The 18,323-nt window shown below is 51.4% G+C and overlaps 2 protein-coding genes across 3 annotated transcripts in view; both read left to right on the forward strand.

The window, feature by feature from the left end:
- The first annotated feature begins 711 nt into the window (after positions 1-711).
- Tmem145 (transmembrane protein 145) lies at positions 712-10,770 on the forward strand. Of its 2 annotated transcripts, XM_034488752.2 has the most exons (15): positions 715-899; positions 1,691-1,765; positions 1,880-1,957; positions 2,050-2,136; positions 2,219-2,320; positions 2,422-2,506; positions 2,597-2,668; positions 2,771-2,839; positions 3,173-3,253; positions 3,345-3,423; positions 3,558-3,651; positions 4,228-4,400; positions 5,811-5,931; positions 9,266-9,472; positions 9,965-10,770. In XM_034488752.2, exons 1-15 carry the CDS (start codon positions 780-782, stop codon positions 10,211-10,213), a joined length of 1,692 nt encoding a protein of 563 aa, XP_034344643.1. In that variant the 5' UTR covers positions 715-779; the 3' UTR covers positions 10,214-10,770. The 2 variants fall into 2 exon arrangements, with proteins under 2 accessions (XP_076786063.1, XP_034344643.1); XM_076929948.1 differs by having other exon boundaries at positions 712-899; positions 9,266-9,993.
- A 630-nt stretch (positions 10,771-11,400) lies between these two features.
- Megf8 (multiple EGF like domains 8) overlaps positions 11,401-18,323 on the forward strand; it is a 48,681-nt gene continuing 41,758 nt past the window's right edge. Inside the window, exon 1 of the mRNA XM_034504541.2 lies at positions 11,401-12,278. Within this exon, the coding sequence (XP_034360432.1) occupies positions 12,092-12,278 (187 nt within the window). The 5' untranslated portion in view covers positions 11,401-12,091. The remainder of the gene's footprint in view (positions 12,279-18,323) is intronic.

Consider the following 18,323-nt stretch of genomic DNA (forward strand, 5'->3'; position numbering starts at 1 on the left):
TCTGATGCTGGAAGACCTTCCCAGGACTCTCAGTTGTCCTGTGGGAAATGATAGAACTAATAGCCACATGGGTGGGGGACATGAAACTGCACTAGGGGATAAGGGGCCCAATGACTTGTCCTAGGTCTTCTGGTAGGGACATGACAAAGCCAGCTCTGGCAGCTGGAGCACTAGCTCCTCAGTATCTCACCTTTGTCTCAAGCAGCTGGGGTTCACACCCTAGGGGTGGAGCAGGCAGTCAGGATTGATTAGTTTTGTTAGGTTTTACTACTACGTGTGTGCGTGTGTGTGTGTGTGTGTGTGTGTGTGTGTGTGTGTCCCAGAACAATGTCTCATCCTCTGTGTGTCTGTGGGCACAGGGTTTGCCAAATCTAGAAAATGGGTAATAATAGAATAATTTGGGGTCAAAATTGGGGGTCAGTGGCCAGGACAGAACTCAATGTTCTCGGTTATAGGCATCCTGGAGTCTGCAGTCCAAAGGAGGCCTTTGCTTGCGAGAATGTGAGTTCAGTTTAGGACAAACGCATCCGGAGGTATCTTTGAGACTCCTGTAGAAGAGGATTACAGCTGGGGTGAGGTGACAGGAGAACGCGAGAGAATATTTTCTCTCAGGTGGAAAGGGTAGGAGTCAGTTTAGTCCATCCCGGAGGAGGGGGCGGAGACCGCTGCGTCCAGCGGCCCCTTTAATCGGGGGCGCGCGCTGGCCAGCCCGCGCGCTCTCGCCTCCGTCACCGGGCCGGAGCGGGAGCCGGAGCCGAGCCGAGGCCAGAGCGGGAGGAATGGAGCCCTCGCGCGCGCCCGTGCTGCGCCGCCTGCTGCCGCCGCTGCTGCTCTTGCTGCTGCCACTGTACCCCCGCGCCCGGGCCAAGTACGTGCGGGGCAACCTCAGCTCTAAAGAGGTGAGCACACCGAGCCATCTCCTAGTGTTCCCTGGCCCGCGGGACCCAAAAGGGGATGATGCCGCCCCGCCCCCTGCGCCCCTCCCGGGCCGGGGCGTGAGGGATCGGGGCCCGGACTAGGGCAGAGGCTGTGGGTTGGGGGGTTGTATTGTGGCGGTCGAGGTCAGCCTGGGTGGAGAGAGGGTCGGTAGGCAGAGTCAGAGTTCCAGGGAACAAAGCTGCACCACGGTGGTGCTGAAGGGACAGCACCCCTCACTCCACCAAGTGGAGGTCGCCTGGCCTGCTCAGGACCAGCAAGGAAGGTTTGGAAGATTCCCCAGGATGGCATGGATTGTGGGACCACCTTGGGGCGCTTCTCTCTCTCTCTCTCTCTCTCTCTCTCTCTCTCTCTCTCTCTCTCTCTCTCTCTCTCTCTCTCTCTCTCTCTCTCTCTCTCTCTCTCTCTCTCTCTCTCTGTGTGTAACTGTGGGAATGCAGCTGAGAAAGAGTCCAGGACAGATGGTGGTGGGGATGTGCACCTGGCCATCCATGGTCTTTTTTAGTGTGTCTGGAAGATGGGGAGGAGGAGGAGGAGGGAAAGAAACTTGAGGGACATCTGAGGGAGAAAACCAGGGCAGTAGAAAATTGGACATACAGCAAAAGGATCTGGAAAGAATTCTGGAGGTGACTTAGCTGCTTTGTGGTGCTTGGGAAGCCAACTAGCTTTGGGTAGAGAAGAAAAGTTGAGGGTCTGTGGGTAGGGTCGAGCTGAGTTCTTGAAGGACTCAGATCTCACTGGATCCTCTTGCCAGGACTGGGTGTTCCTGACAAGATTTTGTTTCCTCTCGGATTATGGCCGACTGGATTTCCGATTCCGATACCCCGAGGTGAGTCTCCCTAGCTGCTCTCTTTAGCTGAGGCTGGACATTACCCTGGCCCTCCAAGGCAAAAGCTGTCCAACTTCTGTAAATACCCCAACCACCAAATCTCTGGGTCTTCAGGCCAAGTGCTGTCAGAACATCCTCCTCTACTTTGATGACCCATCCCAGTGGCCAGCAGTGTACAAGGCAAGGGACAAGGTGAGGGCTGTGAAGAGTGGGTATATGAGGGGTGTTCAGGGTCAGAAGGCCACAGCCATTCAGAGGGTGACCATGCCTCTGTCTTGCCCTAGGACTGTTTGGCCAAGGAGTCGGTGATCAGGCCAGAGAACAACCAGGTCATCAATCTCACCACTCAGTACGCCTGGTCAGGCTGTCAGGTGCGAGGCAGTGCGCAGGCGCTAAAGGTCTAGGGCCTGGTGGCATCGAGGATAAGGCTTCAGCCTTTTGGCTTTTCCCCAGGTGGTGTCAGAAGAGGGAACTCGCTACCTGAGCTGCTCCAGTGGCCGCAGCTTCCGCTCTGTGCGTGAAAGATGGTGGTATATTGCCCTCAGCAAGTGTGGGGTAAGGGCCTGGGGTAGCTGGCTGGCTTTTCTCCTCTTTCTATTTCTGTTGACTTCCCCTACCTGCCCAGAGCCCCCCTTAGGCTTCCCCGCTCCCCACAGGGAGATGGGCTGCAGTTGGAGTATGAGATGGTCCTTACCAATGGCAAGTCTTTCTGGACACGGCACTTCTCAGCTGATGAATTTGGTGAGCAGATATTGGGGGAACAGTGCAGGATGGAAGGAAGCCGCCGCAGGTAGAGATGCCCACTCTCCCACCCCTTCCGTTGAATCCTAGGAATCCTGGAGACAGATGTGACCTTTCTCCTCATCTTCACCCTCATCTTTGTCCTCTCTTGTTACTTTGGATGTAAGTACAGCACATGTGGGGGAGGGTTGGGACAAGTGGGAGAGCGGAGATAGGGAAATGCCCTTCCCCCACCTGTGTAAAGCTTTCCTGTCTCCTCCTTAGATTTGCTGAAAGGCCGTCAGTTACTCCACACAACTTATAAAATGTTCATGGCTGCGGCAGGAGTGGAGGGTGAGGTTTTGAGTATCCCAGATTTCAAGTTCTCTGAGAAGAGGGCCTTGGGGTCCTGACCCCAGGGTTTGAGGGAGGAGGGCTGGGCATGGGCTCCTGGATCTGAGGGAGGAGGACTTCCATCTACACTCTCAGGTCTGAGGAAAGTAAGGCTGTGATCTGGCCTGATGGGTCTGAGGGAGGAGAGGCTGGGGCTATGACCTCCAGAGTTTTCCTAGCAGGTTGTCCTAGCAGATATTCTGTGCTTCTGATGGGGGTGGCAGAGGCTTTGCTAGATGACAGTGGTGTCCCAAAGCTGGCTTCTGTCTTTTCTTGGTCTCTCATCCCTCCTAGTTCTGAGCCTCCTGTTTTTCTGCATCTACTGGGGCCAGTATGCTACACATGGCATTGGCAATGGCAGCGTGAAGATTTTGGGTGAGAATAGATGAACCATAGATGGGAGAAGCCTCCTCAGGGGCCTGGCGATCGGAGCCCATGCCTGAACCATCTTTTCCTTCCTTCCCAGCCAAGCTGCTCTTCTCCTCCAGCTTCCTCATCTTCCTGCTCACACTCATCCTCCTTGGGAAGGGATTCACGGTGACACGGTGCCCGGGCAGGGGCTGCACATTGGGGTGGCTGGGCTGGGGTGTAGGGCAGGGAGGTGGAGGTGGGGTGTGTGGCAGTTCCCTCCTCCCTGACAGCATCCACCCTGCTGTCTCCCCCACGGCCTGCTTGCCAGAGGCCGCATCAGCCACTCAGGCTCCGTGAAGTTGTCTGTGTACATGACCCTGTACACCCTCACCCACGTGGTGTTACTCATCTACGAGGCAGAAGTGAGTGTCCAAAGCCCCTGCCAGCCTCTCCCCTTCCTGCCCTGTCCACTGCCCCTCCCACAGAGCATCCTCTTTCCCACCCTGAGTTTCTGCCTTCCCATCTGTCTCTTAGTGACTTCTCTCTCTTCGCCATTTCTAAGTAGCTTCCCTCCAACGCTGTCTCTCACTGTCCCCATGTCCGAGAGTCAGAGTCTTAGTTCTGTGTATGCGCCCTCACTTCCTAGATGTTCATCCCCACCCTTACTCTGGGCTTGTTTCTGCCTGTGAGAAGTTAGGAGGACCAGGCCTTTCCATCGGGGCTCTTTTAGAGGCTTTTCATCTATTGTATGGAATGATAGTAGGGCCTCTCACTGTGTCAGTGTGGCTGGATAAGTCACACAAGGGTGTGAGTGAGAGCGTTAGTCCCTCAGTGGGCACACAGCAGTTGTCATAGTCTATACCTATATGCAATTCTAGCCCATCTCTAGCTGTCCTACTACTTCTGGCCTGACCCTTATCTGTTCCAGTCCGGGTGCCCAAGGGTGGGATTCAGGGTCTGAGGCCAGAGCTATGACCACTCTTGTTTTGTGGGTCCAGTTCTTCGACCCAGGCCAGGTACTATACACATACGAGTCTCCGGCTGGTTACGGGCTCATCGGGCTGCAGGTGGCGGCCTATGTGTGGTTCTGCTATGCTGTGCTGGTCTCCCTTCGGCACTATCCGGAGAAGCAGCCTTTTTATGTGCCGTTCTTTGCTGCCTATACCCTCTGGTGAGACATGATGGGATCCCAACCTCCCTCACCCCACAAACTAGATCATTCATAGGAAGGAGAATGAGCTTTTAAGACAAGTGGTTATCGCCTGAAATCCGCCAATGTCTAGCTTTGTGATCTAGAAAAAAAAAATTACCCTCTCCAAGTAAAATGGTGGGAAAAAGTCCCAGAATTTGGGAGGCTAACTAGTGAGGACTGCCAGCCTTTGCTGCAGTCAGCATCTAAAAACAAAAACAACAGCAACAACAAAAGCAAAATCCAAAGAAACAATTAAAGTCTTTCACAGAGCTAGGCATGGTGGCTCCTGCCTGTAATCATAGTGTTCTGGAGGTGGAGACAAAAGGTCAGGATTTCAAGGCCAGCCTGAGCTACCTGAGAACCCTGTCTTGAAAACCAAACCAAACTAAACCAAACCAGAAGTCTTTACAACAAATTTGTCACACAGCTTCATATTGTAAGGTTGTCACCAGGATCTCCTTCAGAGGTCTCCTTTCAAATAAATCAGAGGTTATCTTCAGGGTTTATGCATGAGATAATGAAGGACAGACAGTGGTGTCACACGCCTTTAATCTTTGGGAGGCAGAAGCAGGTGAATCTCTAAGTTCGAGGCCAGCCTGGTTTACAGTGAGTTCCAGGACAGCCAGGACTACACAGAGAAACCCTGTCTCAAAAACAAAACAAAGCAAAATGATATGAAGGTTTAGTGTCTGTCACACAATAAATGTTTAATAAAAACTCAGTTAATAGCCAGGCATGCTAGTGAATGTCTGTGATGTCAGGGCTTGGAAGGTGGAGGCATACACATGCATAGTCGTAAAAGAAATCTTTCAAATAAATCTCCAAATCAAACCAACCAACCAACCAACCAACCAACCAACCAACCAACCAGAAAAACCTCAGTTATTATTGCTCAACAATGTTCATGTAAAGTGGGCAGATTCCGAGCCAGACTGCCAGGGTGTGTAGATCCCAGCTCTGACGCTTCCAAATTGTATGGCGTCAGCCCAGCCTTTTTTGCTTCCTCGCCTGTTACAGGACATGGAAACGCTATGTGTTTCCTGGACTCAGTGTTAGATGAACTCATAGATGTAAAGTGTTTCAGAAACATCCAGTCAAGTCCTTGTTATTCATTAATCCGACCACGGGATATCTGGTGTGGTCCCTGAGGTTGATAAGTTGCCAGGGTTGGGGTGATGTGGAGCAGAGTTACATTCAGCTTAGTCTTTGTTCACTGGACTCTCCAGGCCAGTGGGGTTCAGGTCCTCTTCCAACATCTGGCTTTCAAAGGCTACCATGGCCATTCTGCAGTTTGGGATCTGCTCGGGCCCTGTGAGTGACTGCAGGGAGGTGGGAACATGGGATAGGGTGGAGAGCAGAGGTGGCAATCCACTCTGAACCTCCCTGCAGGTTCTTCGCTGTTCCTGTCATGGCTCTGATTGCCAATTTTGGGATCCCAAAGTGGGCCCGAGAGAAGATCGTCAACGGCATCCAGCTAGGAATCCACCTGTACGCCCATGGCGTGTTTCTGGTGAGAATGGCTGTCAAAGTGGGGTGGGAACTGAAGGCTGCAGGATGTGTGAGGCTCCTACCTGTTATGTGCCTGAATGGCCTGTCCTCGTTAGAGCTCCCGACCTACCACTCCTTTATTTTTATTTATTGCTTGTGAGATGGGCTTGCTGTGCAGTTCAGTCTGACTTGCATTTTGTGACATCCTACCTAAGTTTCGTGAATGATGGGACTGTGGGCCCATGACACCACACTCAGTCCCCTACTCTGCGATCACTGGAAGCCACTGTCTGAAAGCCTGCTGGGTACTCTACCATGTCCCCCAGAGCTCTCCTCCTTTGTCACTTCTCTTGACCTTGTCTCCTGGCCTCTTCACACAACCCCCTCTTTCTTTGTACCCCTCCCCCATTTCCATTCTTGACTCTGTTCCCAGGCTTTCACATCTCTGTTTGCACCATCACTACTCACCCAAAGCCCCTGGTCACCCTCTTCCTCCCCTTCTCGCCTTTCTCCCCATTCTCCCATCGAGGGCTATTGTTCAAGCATTAGTTAAGTAGGACAGATTGGGGCTCTTGCGAGCCTGGCTTTGAATGGCGTTTACACCAGACCTATGGCTTGAGGAAGATCGCAGCTGTTATCTGTTAGGTTTGTTTTTAGCTGGTATTTGTCCTGGTTCACATCCTGTCCTTTTTTTCCTGGTGGCAGTCCTCATATACACTTACTTAGCAGTTTGTGGGTATATGTGTGTGTGGAGGGGGATTTAAAAAAAAAAAAAAAAAACCACACAGGTACTCACTAGATTGCCCTGGCTGACTGGAACTCACTATATAAACCTGGCTGGCCTAGAACTCAGATTTGCCTCCTTCTGGCTACTGAGAGCTGGAATCAAAGGTTTGTGCTACCACACCCAGTTGGAGATTTGTTTTTTAAGACAGTCATGTTGATCAGGCTGGCCGCAAATTTACCATGTTTCCCCTGCCTGGCCTTTTGAATACTGTATTTGGTGTTAGAGATGTGCATCATTGCACCTGGCTTACAGTGTTAGTGCATACATCCACCAGCTATCCCCTGAACACCTGTCTCTGACCAGCTTCCTACTTCTTTTTTCTTTCCTTCTTTCCTTCCTTCCTTTCCCCATTCCTCTTCTCCAATCCCCATAGCCTTCTTAAGACAGAATCTTGCTATACAGCCCCGACTGCCTTTGATATCACAGCAATCCTCCTGTCTCAGCCTTCTGATTTCTGGGATTGACCAGTATACCAGGCTTTAGCCTGGTTCTTGCTAGAAATATTGATATACATTTCCCACCCTAGGTTTCTTGCTTAGTTGCCAAACAGTCCAGGAGTCTTTGTACATGTTATACGGAGAGTAGACACTGAGTCTCCAGGGATCCGTGGCCTTTTGTGGCAGACCATGTACTTTGAATCCTGCTATTCTCTGGCAGATAGTCAGGGCTCACCTGGGGGATGGTGCACAAAAGGAAATAGGTATTGTTAAATTTAGTGTGATGCCTGTAGTCTCCTTACTTTGCAGGTGGAGGCAGGAGCATCAGGAGTTCAAGTCATCCTCCCACAGAAATGTAGCAGGAAAAAAGTATACAGAAAAATATAATTTTTGAGGTCAGCCTGGGCAGCCTTGTCTCAATAGAAAAAAGAGAGAGAGAGAGAAAACAACAAAAATAAGTATCATTAGAGTTTTAGGTTTTTAACCCTGGGGACCTACAATCTACAACATACCCAGCCCCCAGTGAAGGGACCAGGTCTGCCACCCTCCACCTCAGGACCTAGCTTAAGTATAGACTTACTCATCTTCCTTGGGTGGTGTATCTAGAAGCTCAGCAAGAAGTCAGAAGGGGATAGAAAGAAAAGAAACACCGAGAACCCACCATGCACAAGGCTCTGTACCAGTGGCTTTCATTTCCACCCTCTCATCTTTCCAGATAGGCACCGTAATCCTTTTTGGCTGGTGAGGCTCAGGTTGTTTAATCAACGTGCCCCAGATCCAGCACTTAGTGAGGGATGGAGCCAAGAGCACAACAGCAGCTTAAAATGCCAGACAAGCGTCCTTGCTGCTTTCTTTCACCTTCAGCCAGCTTCTTGCTGAAGCCTGCTGAGCTTGCTGCATCCAGCACAACCTTAGTGAGGTTGCACTGAGCTACTGGAGTAGCAGCAGAGTGGGATCTAGAAACATCACTTGTATTCTGGAAATGTTCAACAGCCAGGCACTGCAAAAGATTCAGCTTGGGATTTAACAGGGAATAGAAAACCCACGTTCTGATGGGTGGTGGTGGTGAATGCCTTAAATCCCAGCATTCAGGAGAGAGAGGCAAGTGGATCTCTGAGTTCCAGGACCACCAGGGCTGTTACAGAGGGAAACACTGTCTCAAAAAATCAAAACCAAACCAAAAAGTAGTCTGGCAGTGGTGGTGCACTCCTTTAATCCCAGCACTTGGGAGGCAGAGACAGGCGGATTTCTGAGTTCCAGACCCCCCTGGTCTATGAGTTCCAGGACAGCCAGGGCCACACAGAGAAACCCTGTCTCGAAAAAACAAGAACAAAACAAAACAAAACAAAAAAAGAGTAGTCAAGTTTTGGTGGTAAATGCTTATAATCCAAGCATTTGGTGCCTGAGGCAGGAGGATGCTACATAGGATGTTTCAGAAGAAAAAAAAAAAATGTTGAGTTCCTGCATTGAAGGAGTTGACATTCTAAAGAGCCTGTTAACTGATGTTTAGCTGAACCTTGTGTGTTTATGGACACATTCCAAGATTGGGCATGGTACCGAACATCTTCAAGCTAGTAGGAAGGTGGAGGGGGGAAATCGAGTCTGGGAGCCGGTCAGGAGTTCAAGGTCATTCTTACCTACATAGCAAGTTTGAGGGCAGCCTGGACTATATAAACCCTCTCAAAAACAAAACAAAGCAAAAAAGGAAAGAGCAGTAAGACAATTCTAATCTCTGCTCTCTAACAAGGTGCCTAACGAGCTTAGGTAAGGCAGTGTGTAACTGTGAAACAACTTTACATTTAACTTTGATTCAATTTAAGCCATATGTGTCTAGTGGCTCTTATACCCCATGGGCAGCACAGGACACTGCCCATAAACAATCAATTATGACACCCAGTAGTCAGGACGGTGATATTGGAAACCCCACTAAACACAGTAATTAGAAGAGGCGTGTTGAGGGAAAAGATCAGAATGCAGGGAGACACTCCACTCCTGGCGTCTAAGGCAGCCTGAATGGTTCAAAGGCAATGTAGAGAGGTCAACTGGAGGCGAACCATCTAGGCCCCTAAATTTTATAGGAACAGTCAGGGGCCTGGACTCTGCTTCTCTAACCTGTGCCTGACATCTCTCAGATCATGACCCGCCCATCGGCGGCCAACAAGAACTTCCCGTACCACGTGCGGACTTCGCAGATCGCCTCTGCTGGGGTCCCCGGACCCGGAGGGAGCCAATCCGCAGATAAGGCCTTCCCGCAGCACGTCTATGGAAACGTGACGTTCATCAGCGACTCGGTGCCCAACTTCACGGAGCTCTTCTCCATCCCCCCGCCCACCTCCTCTGTAAGCTCCGCAGCCCCGGCGCCCGAGGAGCTGCTGGCGCCGCCCCTGGAGTACCTGACCCCACTCCCCGCCCCGCCGCCACCCCCTGCGCATTGGCGTCTGAGCCCACCCTTGGCTTTCCGTACTCCCCGCGCCCCAACGCCCCGCCTTGACCGTCCCCCGGCGCCCGCGCCCACCCTGCCAGACTGGGTCCTGGCGCTGTTGCGCACGCCCCCGAGGACACCCCGCGCCGTGCCCCCGCCGCCTGCCTTCCGAGGCTGGTCCCCATCTCCCCCACCGCCTCCAGAGTTTGCCCGGCGCACCCCGACGCCACCCCTTGAGTACCTGGCCCCGCTGCCCAGGCGCCCAGCCACCCAGTCCTTCCCCGACTGACACGTGCGTCCATATTTGGGGTGGTAGGAGTCCTCTTAGGGGGAGGGGGACGGGCCTTCGGGGCCGCATTTGCTCCCCCGAGGGTTCTGGGCAGCCTCTGACCCTGACCCCCCATCCCAGGCCGGGAAGCAGGTGGAGGAGACAGCGGTGGCGGCGGCGGTGGCCCCGAGAGGTCGTGTGGTGACCATGGCCGAGCCGGGCGCAGCCTCCCCGCCCCCACCCGCTCGGTTCTCCAAGGCGGTCGACTCGGGCTGGGATGGCCCGACGCCGTCCTACCAGCCGCTTGTGCCCCAGACGGCGCCGCCGCACACCGGCTTCACCGAATACTTCAGCATGCACACAGCCGGGGGCCCTGCACCCCCGGTCTGAGCATCCCTTCCCCGCCTCTGCCCCACGGGCGGCGCACCGGGCCCCGGCTGGGCTCCGGAACCCCTTTTCTCTCCCGGCCCAAGGGCTCGGCCATGCCAGGCATACCCCCCCGCCCCGCCCACACCCCGCGCCCACGTTGGGTGCACTGCGTCCTGCCCCTTTCCCTCTTGTGCCAAACGGTCCCGCGGGAGCCGTTCTCCGCGTCCCCTCCCTTAGCCCCTGCCCCGAATGGCTCCGGAATCTGGACTCCCGCTGTTCCGTGATCTCCGCCCCCCTGACCCCCTCCGAGACCTCTGACCCTGCTGGACTCCGGAACACCCATGACGACCGCCGGGACCCTGCCCGTGACCCTCCAGGACCCTGCAACCCTCAACCACTGTTCAGGGATGGATATTGTGAAGTTGGTCTCTACTTTGAAACCCTCTCTGGGGTTTGTGACCTCGGACCTGTGCTTTGTCCGTCCATCTGCATGCCAAGGACCTTCACATGGTCTCTGGCAGAAAGACGTTTTCTCTTCTTGCCAAAATAAAGAGGATTCGTTGAGTTTTTATCTATAACACGGTTTCTTTTCCATCTTAATTGAAAAAAAATTAAAGACGTATGAGTGTGTTTTCTGGATGTATATCAGCGTACTATGCGCAACCATCGTGCAGAAGAAGGCCAGAAGGCGTTGGCTTCCCACTCTATGGGTTCTGGGAATCGAACCCGGGTTTTCTGCAAGAGCATCACGTTCTGAGCTAAGTCTCTCTCCAGCTTCTTTTATGTATTGATGGTGCTTTAAGCCACACGGGTCACTCTGTGTCCATCTAGGAAACACTATTTTGGGTCTAGAGTCCTGTGCCTTCATAACTTGGTGTTCATGTTGACCCTGAATACAGAGCACAGAAAATAACCATCTAGCACAGCTTCCTACCGCTCCTTTATTTTTGCCTTTCCTTTCCCTAGCAGAGATAGAGGCGCCCTCCAGTGGCAAAGGCTTTGCTCAGCCAATGACTGGCACATACTTTCGTTTAACGAGATTTTGGGTTACAATTTTGGCAATACGCATGCGTAGTTCTCTCAGCTCTGGATTCCTATTCTCGCTGCGCAAGCGGCTGGGAACAGATGGGAGGGAAAGTGTCCGGAAGTCTTCCTCGGAGAAGGGGTGGAGCCAGGCGCTCCTTAGTCCTCCCAGAGCCGCTCTGACCCGCCACTCTCCCACCTCTCGCCTCCTCCTAGTCTGTCTTCTCCTTAGAGGCTGCGCGGCTCCCGCCCCCTCGCCCTCTCAGCGGGTCTTCCTCGGGCCGCTCTGGCCCGGGAGTCCCCAGGTCTCTCTGATCTAGCCCATCCGCCTCGGGAGGAGCGGGTGGGTAAGCGTAGAGTGAGCCCTGGGGATCCCGGCCGAGACCCTGAAGGCAGGCCCCGCCCCCGCCTGGAGGGGTCTCCCCAGGAGTCTCCAGGCCTGGAGGGTTCCAGCCCGCACGCTCGCTGGACCGCCCTGCTGGGCTGTAGAGCATAGGAAGCCCCAGGAAGATTGTCTATTCGGTCTGTTTTGGCCTTGCAGCCGCCTGAATGTAATCATTGGACACCGTTTATGGGGTCGGCGCCCCTATGGGGGCTCGTGTCTATAGGGGACCCTTACGGTCCCTAGGGATCAGCCCTATCCATAACAACTTCATATCCAGGGCCTTCGATGGGTCTATAGGGCCGGCCTCTCAGTTTCAAGAGCCCATCAACAGCGGCACTTTCCTTGGCCTGGACTGCGTCGCTGGTGCATCTTTGGACTACAAGGCCATGCTACGCCTGTAAAGATTGCATCTGCAGAGCTTCACTCCCGGAGGGTCCTCTCCGGGTCTTCACGGCCCTTCCCGTCTCTTAGGGCCAGTGCCGAAGGCTGCGATGGCCTTGGGCGGAGTTCTGGCCGCGGCCCTTGCACTGGCCTTGGCAGTGCTGGGGCCGCTGCCCCTCAGGGTCCTGGCCGGTGACTGCAAGGGGCAACGGCAGGTGCTACGGGAGGCGCCAGGCTTCGTGACCGACGGTGCGGGCAACTACAGCGTCAATGGCAACTGCGAATGGCTTATCGAGGGTGAGTGGGGCCGCGTGGGTCACTCACTTGGTTGATCGTTCATTCATTTGTGCGTTCATTCACTGAGCACATTCCTAGAGCCCAGCTCCATTCCAGGACTTTTGCTGTAAAATGTTGGATACCCAGGGTTGCAGCCAGCCTGGGCCCTAACTCTGATGGGAGGGAATGTGCCCAGAGTCACAGTAACAAACTAGGAGTATTTGTGAGGGCTATTTTTCCTTAGCTGATCCTGACTGAAGCGCACAGAAAATAAACATCTAGCACAGCCTTCTACCGCTCCTTTATTTTTTGCTTACTAGATCACCTGGCGTGGGATCTAGGCTTTATTTCATATGAGTTTTGTGACTTCGGTTGGATTAATTTCGAAGGCTCAGTTTCTTTTACTCCAAATCGTCATAACAATAGTACTTACTTAGTTAAAAGGAAAGGAGTCAGACACTTGATGTCTGATATAGTGTATTAGTTAGGGTTCTCTAGGGAAACATAACTTACAGAATGAATCTTTATAGAAATGAGATTTATTAGAATGGCTTGCAGTCACAGTGCAATGGTGGCGCATGCCTTTAATCCCAGCACACCAGAGGCAAAGTCAGGTGGATCTCTGAGTTTGAGGCCAGCCCGGTCTACATAGTGAGTTCCAGGTCAGCCAGAGAAACCCTGTTTTGACACCCTCCACCCCCAAGTAAAAAGAATGGCTTACAGGCTGTGGTCCAGCAAGTCCAATAATGACCGGTTGCCCTCACCCCACTCTGGTGCCAGAGGCAGGAGGGGGAGGCTTGTGAGTTTGAGGCCAGCCTGGCTACCTCAAAGTGAAGGACTGGATTTGCTAGTTACAGTGAGAGCAAGCTTCGTTCTTTCGTGTCCTTTATACAGACTGCCAGCAGAAGGTGTGGCCCAGATTAAAGGTAGAGCTTCTCACCTCAAAAGATATGGATTAGAAGTGGGTCTTCCCACTTTAAATGATTTAATTAAAAAAAAAATCCCTTAATAGTGTGCCCAGCCATTTAGCTTTTAGTTAGTTCCAGATGTAGTTAAATTGACAACCAAGAAGACCCATCACATATAGTAATGGTCCATTAAGTGCCCTTAGGGCTATTGTATTTAAATACTTCAATAAAATCATCATTTCAGTCATTCATGTGTCAGAAATTATATATGCCACTGGGACATAGCAGAAGACCAGGGACTTTCTTCCCAACAGTCCTTGTCAGGGAGACGGACAGACTAACAGTCACATACCAAAGTGCTCCCTTGGGAGAGCCCAGGAGGTACCATGATCTGGGAGAGAGGAGAGCAGGGAAGCATTCTGGAAGGAATGTCAGAGCTAAGACCTAAGGGATCTATGTCTATCATCCAGGAAGTGAGAGGAAGAACGTTCTAGAAAGAAGGAACAACCTGTGCTCTTTTTAATGGGCTTTCAGGGATTGGTGAAGCCCAGGGAAGACATGTCTCAGGAGTCTGATTAACACAAGTCATGGGTGGGAGGGAACAGGAGTGTGGGATGCTTTTGAGAAAGCGTGTGTGCTAACGTTTAGTACGCTAAAACAGATACAGGGAGAAGCCAGAGGCAGGAGGGACAGGTTTGTGAGTTTGAGGCCAGCCTGGGCTACAAATTGAAAATCTTCTTTAAAGGTTTATTTACTTTTATTTTCTGTGTATGAGTGTTTTGCCTGAATGTACATGTGTGCACCATGTGTGTGCCTGGTGCTAAAGGAGGTCAGAAGAGGGCGCCAGATCACTGGCACTGGAGTTATAGATAGTTGTAAGCGTCTGTGCAGGTGCTGGGAATTGAACCCTTATCCTTTGAAAGAGCTGCAACTGCTCTAAACCTCTGAGTCTTCGATCCTGCTTGCTAGTTTTTTTCTTTGTTTGGTTTTAGTTTTGTTTCCCCCTTCCTCCCTTCCTTCCTCCCTCCCTCCCTCCCTCCCTCCCTCCCTCCCTCCCTCCTTTCTTAAGATAGAATCTTATGTATCCGAGGTGGCTTGAACTGGATTGATAAGCATCTTCCTGCCTCTACCTCCCTAGTTCTGGGATTATAGGTGTGAACTACCATGCTTCATGCAGTACTTGGGCTCGAACCCAGGGCTTCATGCCTGAAAGTAAGCTCTTTACCAACTGAGCTACTCCTTCAGCCCAAGCCCCTGTCATCATCTCCTCTTCCTTCTCCTCCTTGTAGGGTGTGTGTGTGTGTGTGTGTGTGTGTGTGTGTGTGTGTGTATGTCTATGCATATGTGTGTGTACAAGTGGATGTAGGGGTCAGAGGACAACCTCTCGTATCAGTTCTTACCTCCTACCTTGTTTAAGGCAGAGTTTCTTGTTCACCATTGCCTGCCTGGCCCAGGAACTTCTGTGCATTCTCTTGTTTCTGCTCCGCATCTCAATGTAAGTAAGCTGGGGTTGCTGCCTTGTACCACCCTATCTAGCTTATGTAGATTCAGGTGGATCTGAACTCTGCTTCTTTATCCCCTGAGCTATCTCCTTAGCCTTGAAGGTTCTGGTTTGTTTTTGACAGGCTCTTACTGTGTAGCTCAGGCCAGTGTGTGGTTGGGCATGGTGCACTGTCAGCCCCAGTGTGCACAGGGCTCAGGGCTGAGGTAGAGGCTGGAAATGGGAAGGAATTTCACGGCTGCACCTAGAGGAAGAATAGGAATCTGCTAGAAGGTTCAGAGGAGCAGCCATTGAAGCACGTGTGGGAGTTTCCTGGGGTATAAAAGTGGCCAGCCTCTATGAAGACACTAGGGAGGTTAATATGTCTTAGGATCCCTGTCTGTGTTTGCCTAGTATGACTATACAGTAGACTGGGAGGTGAGAAGCCAGAGCTGTTCTTGAATGTCACATTGGCAGTTTGGCCGTTTCTTTGGGGGTGCCAGGAAACTACCAAATGGTTTAGAGCAGGCATTGTTGTTAGCTTGAGCCTTCGTGGAAGGTGACAGGCTTGGTATGTGGGAACAGTGAGTTCTGAAGTGGGGGCAGAGGTCGAAGGGGTGGAGGTGTGAGCCCTGCAGGGAGATGTGTTTGTGGATTTCCCCAGTGGGATGGGAGCAAACTGATTAATGTGGGGTGTGGCATCTGTCACCCCAAGAACCAGCATCTTAGCTAAGAGTGTTGGTCGAAGCTTGTAATCTGATACTTGAGAGGCTAAGGCCAGGGGATCCTGACTTAGAGGCTACTTTGGGCTATACTGGACCCTGTTTCAAAATTACCCAAAAGTCTAAGTGGGTTGGTTGCTTTTGTTATTGTTTATAGCCCAAGCTGGCCTTGAACTCAAAATCCTCCTACCTCAGCCTCCCTGGTCCTGGGATTGCAGGAGTGTGCACCATGCCTGGGTACCTACTTCTTATACCACGATTGTGTTGTCTGGTCTCAGACTTCCCAACCTCCTCTGGTGTAAGAGTACCCAGGCTTCCTCCAGAGGCAGGGCAAGAGGCGGGGCTTGGGGTCAGATTTCTTTCTGAAATGGTGTAGGGTAGCAACCAGAAACCTTGAGGAGGGAGGCAGACATCTAACTAGCTTCCAACAGGCTTTTGTGCTTGTTTGAAGTCCTGGATCAGAACAGGGTGTTTGGTGAAGGCTGGCGAGATTCTGGAAGATCTGGATTCTGGTTCTGCTGAATGGTTCTTGTGTGATCTCTAAACCATGGGTCGGGTTCTGGTCAGTGGAATCAAAGGCAAAGTAGTCAGCTTCTCTATCTGTCTGTTTCTCCTCCTCTTCCTCTCCCTCCTCCTCTCCTTCTTCCTCCTCTTCCTCCTCTTCCTCATCTTCTTCCTCTTCCTCCTCTTTGGTTTTGTTCTTTTGTTTTTTGAGATAGAATCTCACATAGCCCAGGCTGGTCTGGAACATACCAAAGGTGACTCTTCTGATTGTTTCCAAAATGTTGGGATTATAGGGGTACCTCACTCTGCCTGGCTTGTGGTGTCATTTTATTTATTTATTTTTAGACTTATTTTATATGTGTGAGTGTTTTGCCTGAAAGTGTGTGTGCCTGGTGCCCGAGGTCAGAAGAGGGTGTCGGATCTGGATCCTGATCCTAATGGACTTGAACTTGCAGGAGCAACACGTTTTCTAAGCTGGTGAGCCACCTCTCTGGCCCAGACCTTTTTTAAAAAGAAATTCTTATAATATAATTACATCATTTGAGATTATAATATAATTACATCATTTCCCTGTTTTCTTTCTTTCTTCCATATACCCCTCCTTGCTCTCTTCTAAATTTATGGCCTTTAAAAAAATTAATTGTTTACATATATGTATGTATGTATATAAATCTATATTGCTCAGTAAAATTTGCCTGGTCTGTATGATATGTGGTTTCTTGCTTTGTTTTTGCTGATGAGGCAAGCTCTTGCTATGTTGCCCAGGATGGCTTTAAACACAGTCTTACTGGTTCTGCCATACCTGTGATATAATTACATATGTCACCCATGCTTTTGCATGTCTCTTCATTCTGTCCTCTAGCAACTGCTCAGCCCTTGCTCAACCCCAGGCTTTGTGCAGAGGCAGTGTTTGAGAAGAAATCATGCCCAGGTCCTGTGTGCTGTGATCCTCCTAGACTGCAGGAGAGTAGCCCTGGACACATAGTCATGGCACAGAGATCGAGAGTTATGCTGGGATATTCGAGTCCTAAAGAGAGGCTCCTAACTCAGCCCTGAACCATCAGGGTAGGCTTCCTGGAGGAGGCCTCCAAGTAGAAAAGAGTTTCTGCAGAGTCCCAGGATTCCAGGCATGATTCACTGGTCCACTGCTCTAATGGCAGTATGAGAGATGAGGTCAAGTTCAAACGCCAGCTCAGGGGACTAGCTTTTCTCCTAGGTTGAGAGAGCCAAGAAGGACTGTTAGCAGAGGAGTACCAGGGCCAGGTATCAGATTGGGATGAAGCACTAGAGGCCATGTTTAGGGCAAGACCTCAGGTCCCATGTGGAAGGAGTCTGTGTCAGTGGTGCTGTAAGAAGGACGGTGACAGGGACAATGGCTGGTCAAGGCTCGATACTGAGCATCCTAGCTCCGGGCTACCAAACTATAGTCATCTTGTTGACCATTTACACCAGCCTCAGTGGGAGGAGAAATTATTCCCACTTTATAGACAAGGAAGCTAAGGCTTACAAGACCCATAAAACCAAGGCAGGATTGGTAGTTAAGAGAGAGAGAGGAACTGAGAAAAGAGTCCCCTACCATCCCCCTACCATCCCTCCCACCTTCCCACCCCCCTGTTCTGTGTTGGTTTTGAGATGTCTAATGCAGCCCAGCAGGCCTGGACCTTTGATTCTCTTACCTCGGGCTCCAGCGTGCTTGGATATACTAAAGACCACCCTAAACTCGAGATCCTTCTGCCTGCACCTCCTCAGTACTGGGGCTGCAGGTGTGGAGTGTGGTTGGAAGCCCAGGGCTTTGTGCACACTAGGCAAGGACTCTTCCAACTGGATCACATCTCCAGCTCCCCAGCCTTAGCTCCTCTAAGAGCTGGTGCTTTCCAGGCTGTTAGTCCTTGTGCTGTTTCAGGCGTGCGCGCGCACACACACACACACACACACACACACACACACACACAGAGAGAGAGAGAGAGAGAGAGAGAGAGAGAGAGAGAGAGAGAGAGACCAACCTCCCACAAATAAAAAATAACTTAGTAGGGCTGGAGAGATGGCTCAGCAGTTAAGAGCACTGACTGCTCTTCCAGAGGTCTTGAGTTCAATTCCCAGCAACCACATGGTGGCTCATGACCATCTGTAATGAGATCTGATGCCCTCTTCTGGTATGCACTCATAAATAAATTTTTAAAAATGCAAAAAAGAATACATATAAAAAAGATTTAGTTTCAGATTAATAGTTTCAAATTACATACAAGTCTGTTAGCCCATTTCATTATTAATGCCCAGGCGGGAATCAGTCTTTCTCCTCTCTGTCTCAGAAGAGATGAACCCAGGAACTTGGGCATGCTAGGCAATCACTTTGCAACTGAGCTACGCCCCCAGCCCTCACTGGGGGATTCTAGTCAGGGGCTCTACCACTGAGCCACGCCCCCAGCCCCTCACTGGGGGATTCTAGACAGGG

Source organism: Arvicanthis niloticus, chromosome 1, assembly GCF_011762505.2.
Source record: "Arvicanthis niloticus isolate mArvNil1 chromosome 1, mArvNil1.pat.X, whole genome shotgun sequence".
NCBI classification, from domain to species: Eukaryota; Metazoa; Chordata; class Mammalia; order Rodentia; family Muridae; genus Arvicanthis; species Arvicanthis niloticus.

Excerpts from the sequence above, each read along its gene's own strand:
- Tmem145 (XM_076929948.1), top strand. The coding sequence starts at position 780 with ATGGAGCCCTCGCGCGCGCCCGTGCTGCGCCGCCTGCTGCCGCCGCTG. Across the intron at positions 1,766-1,879 it reads TCCGATTCCGATACCCCGAG|GCCAAGTGCTGTCAGAACAT; the intron begins GTGAGTCTCCCT and ends CTGGGTCTTCAG. Across the intron at positions 3,424-3,557 it reads AAGGGATTCACGGTGACACG|AGGCCGCATCAGCCACTCAG; the intron begins GTGCCCGGGCAG and ends CCTGCTTGCCAG.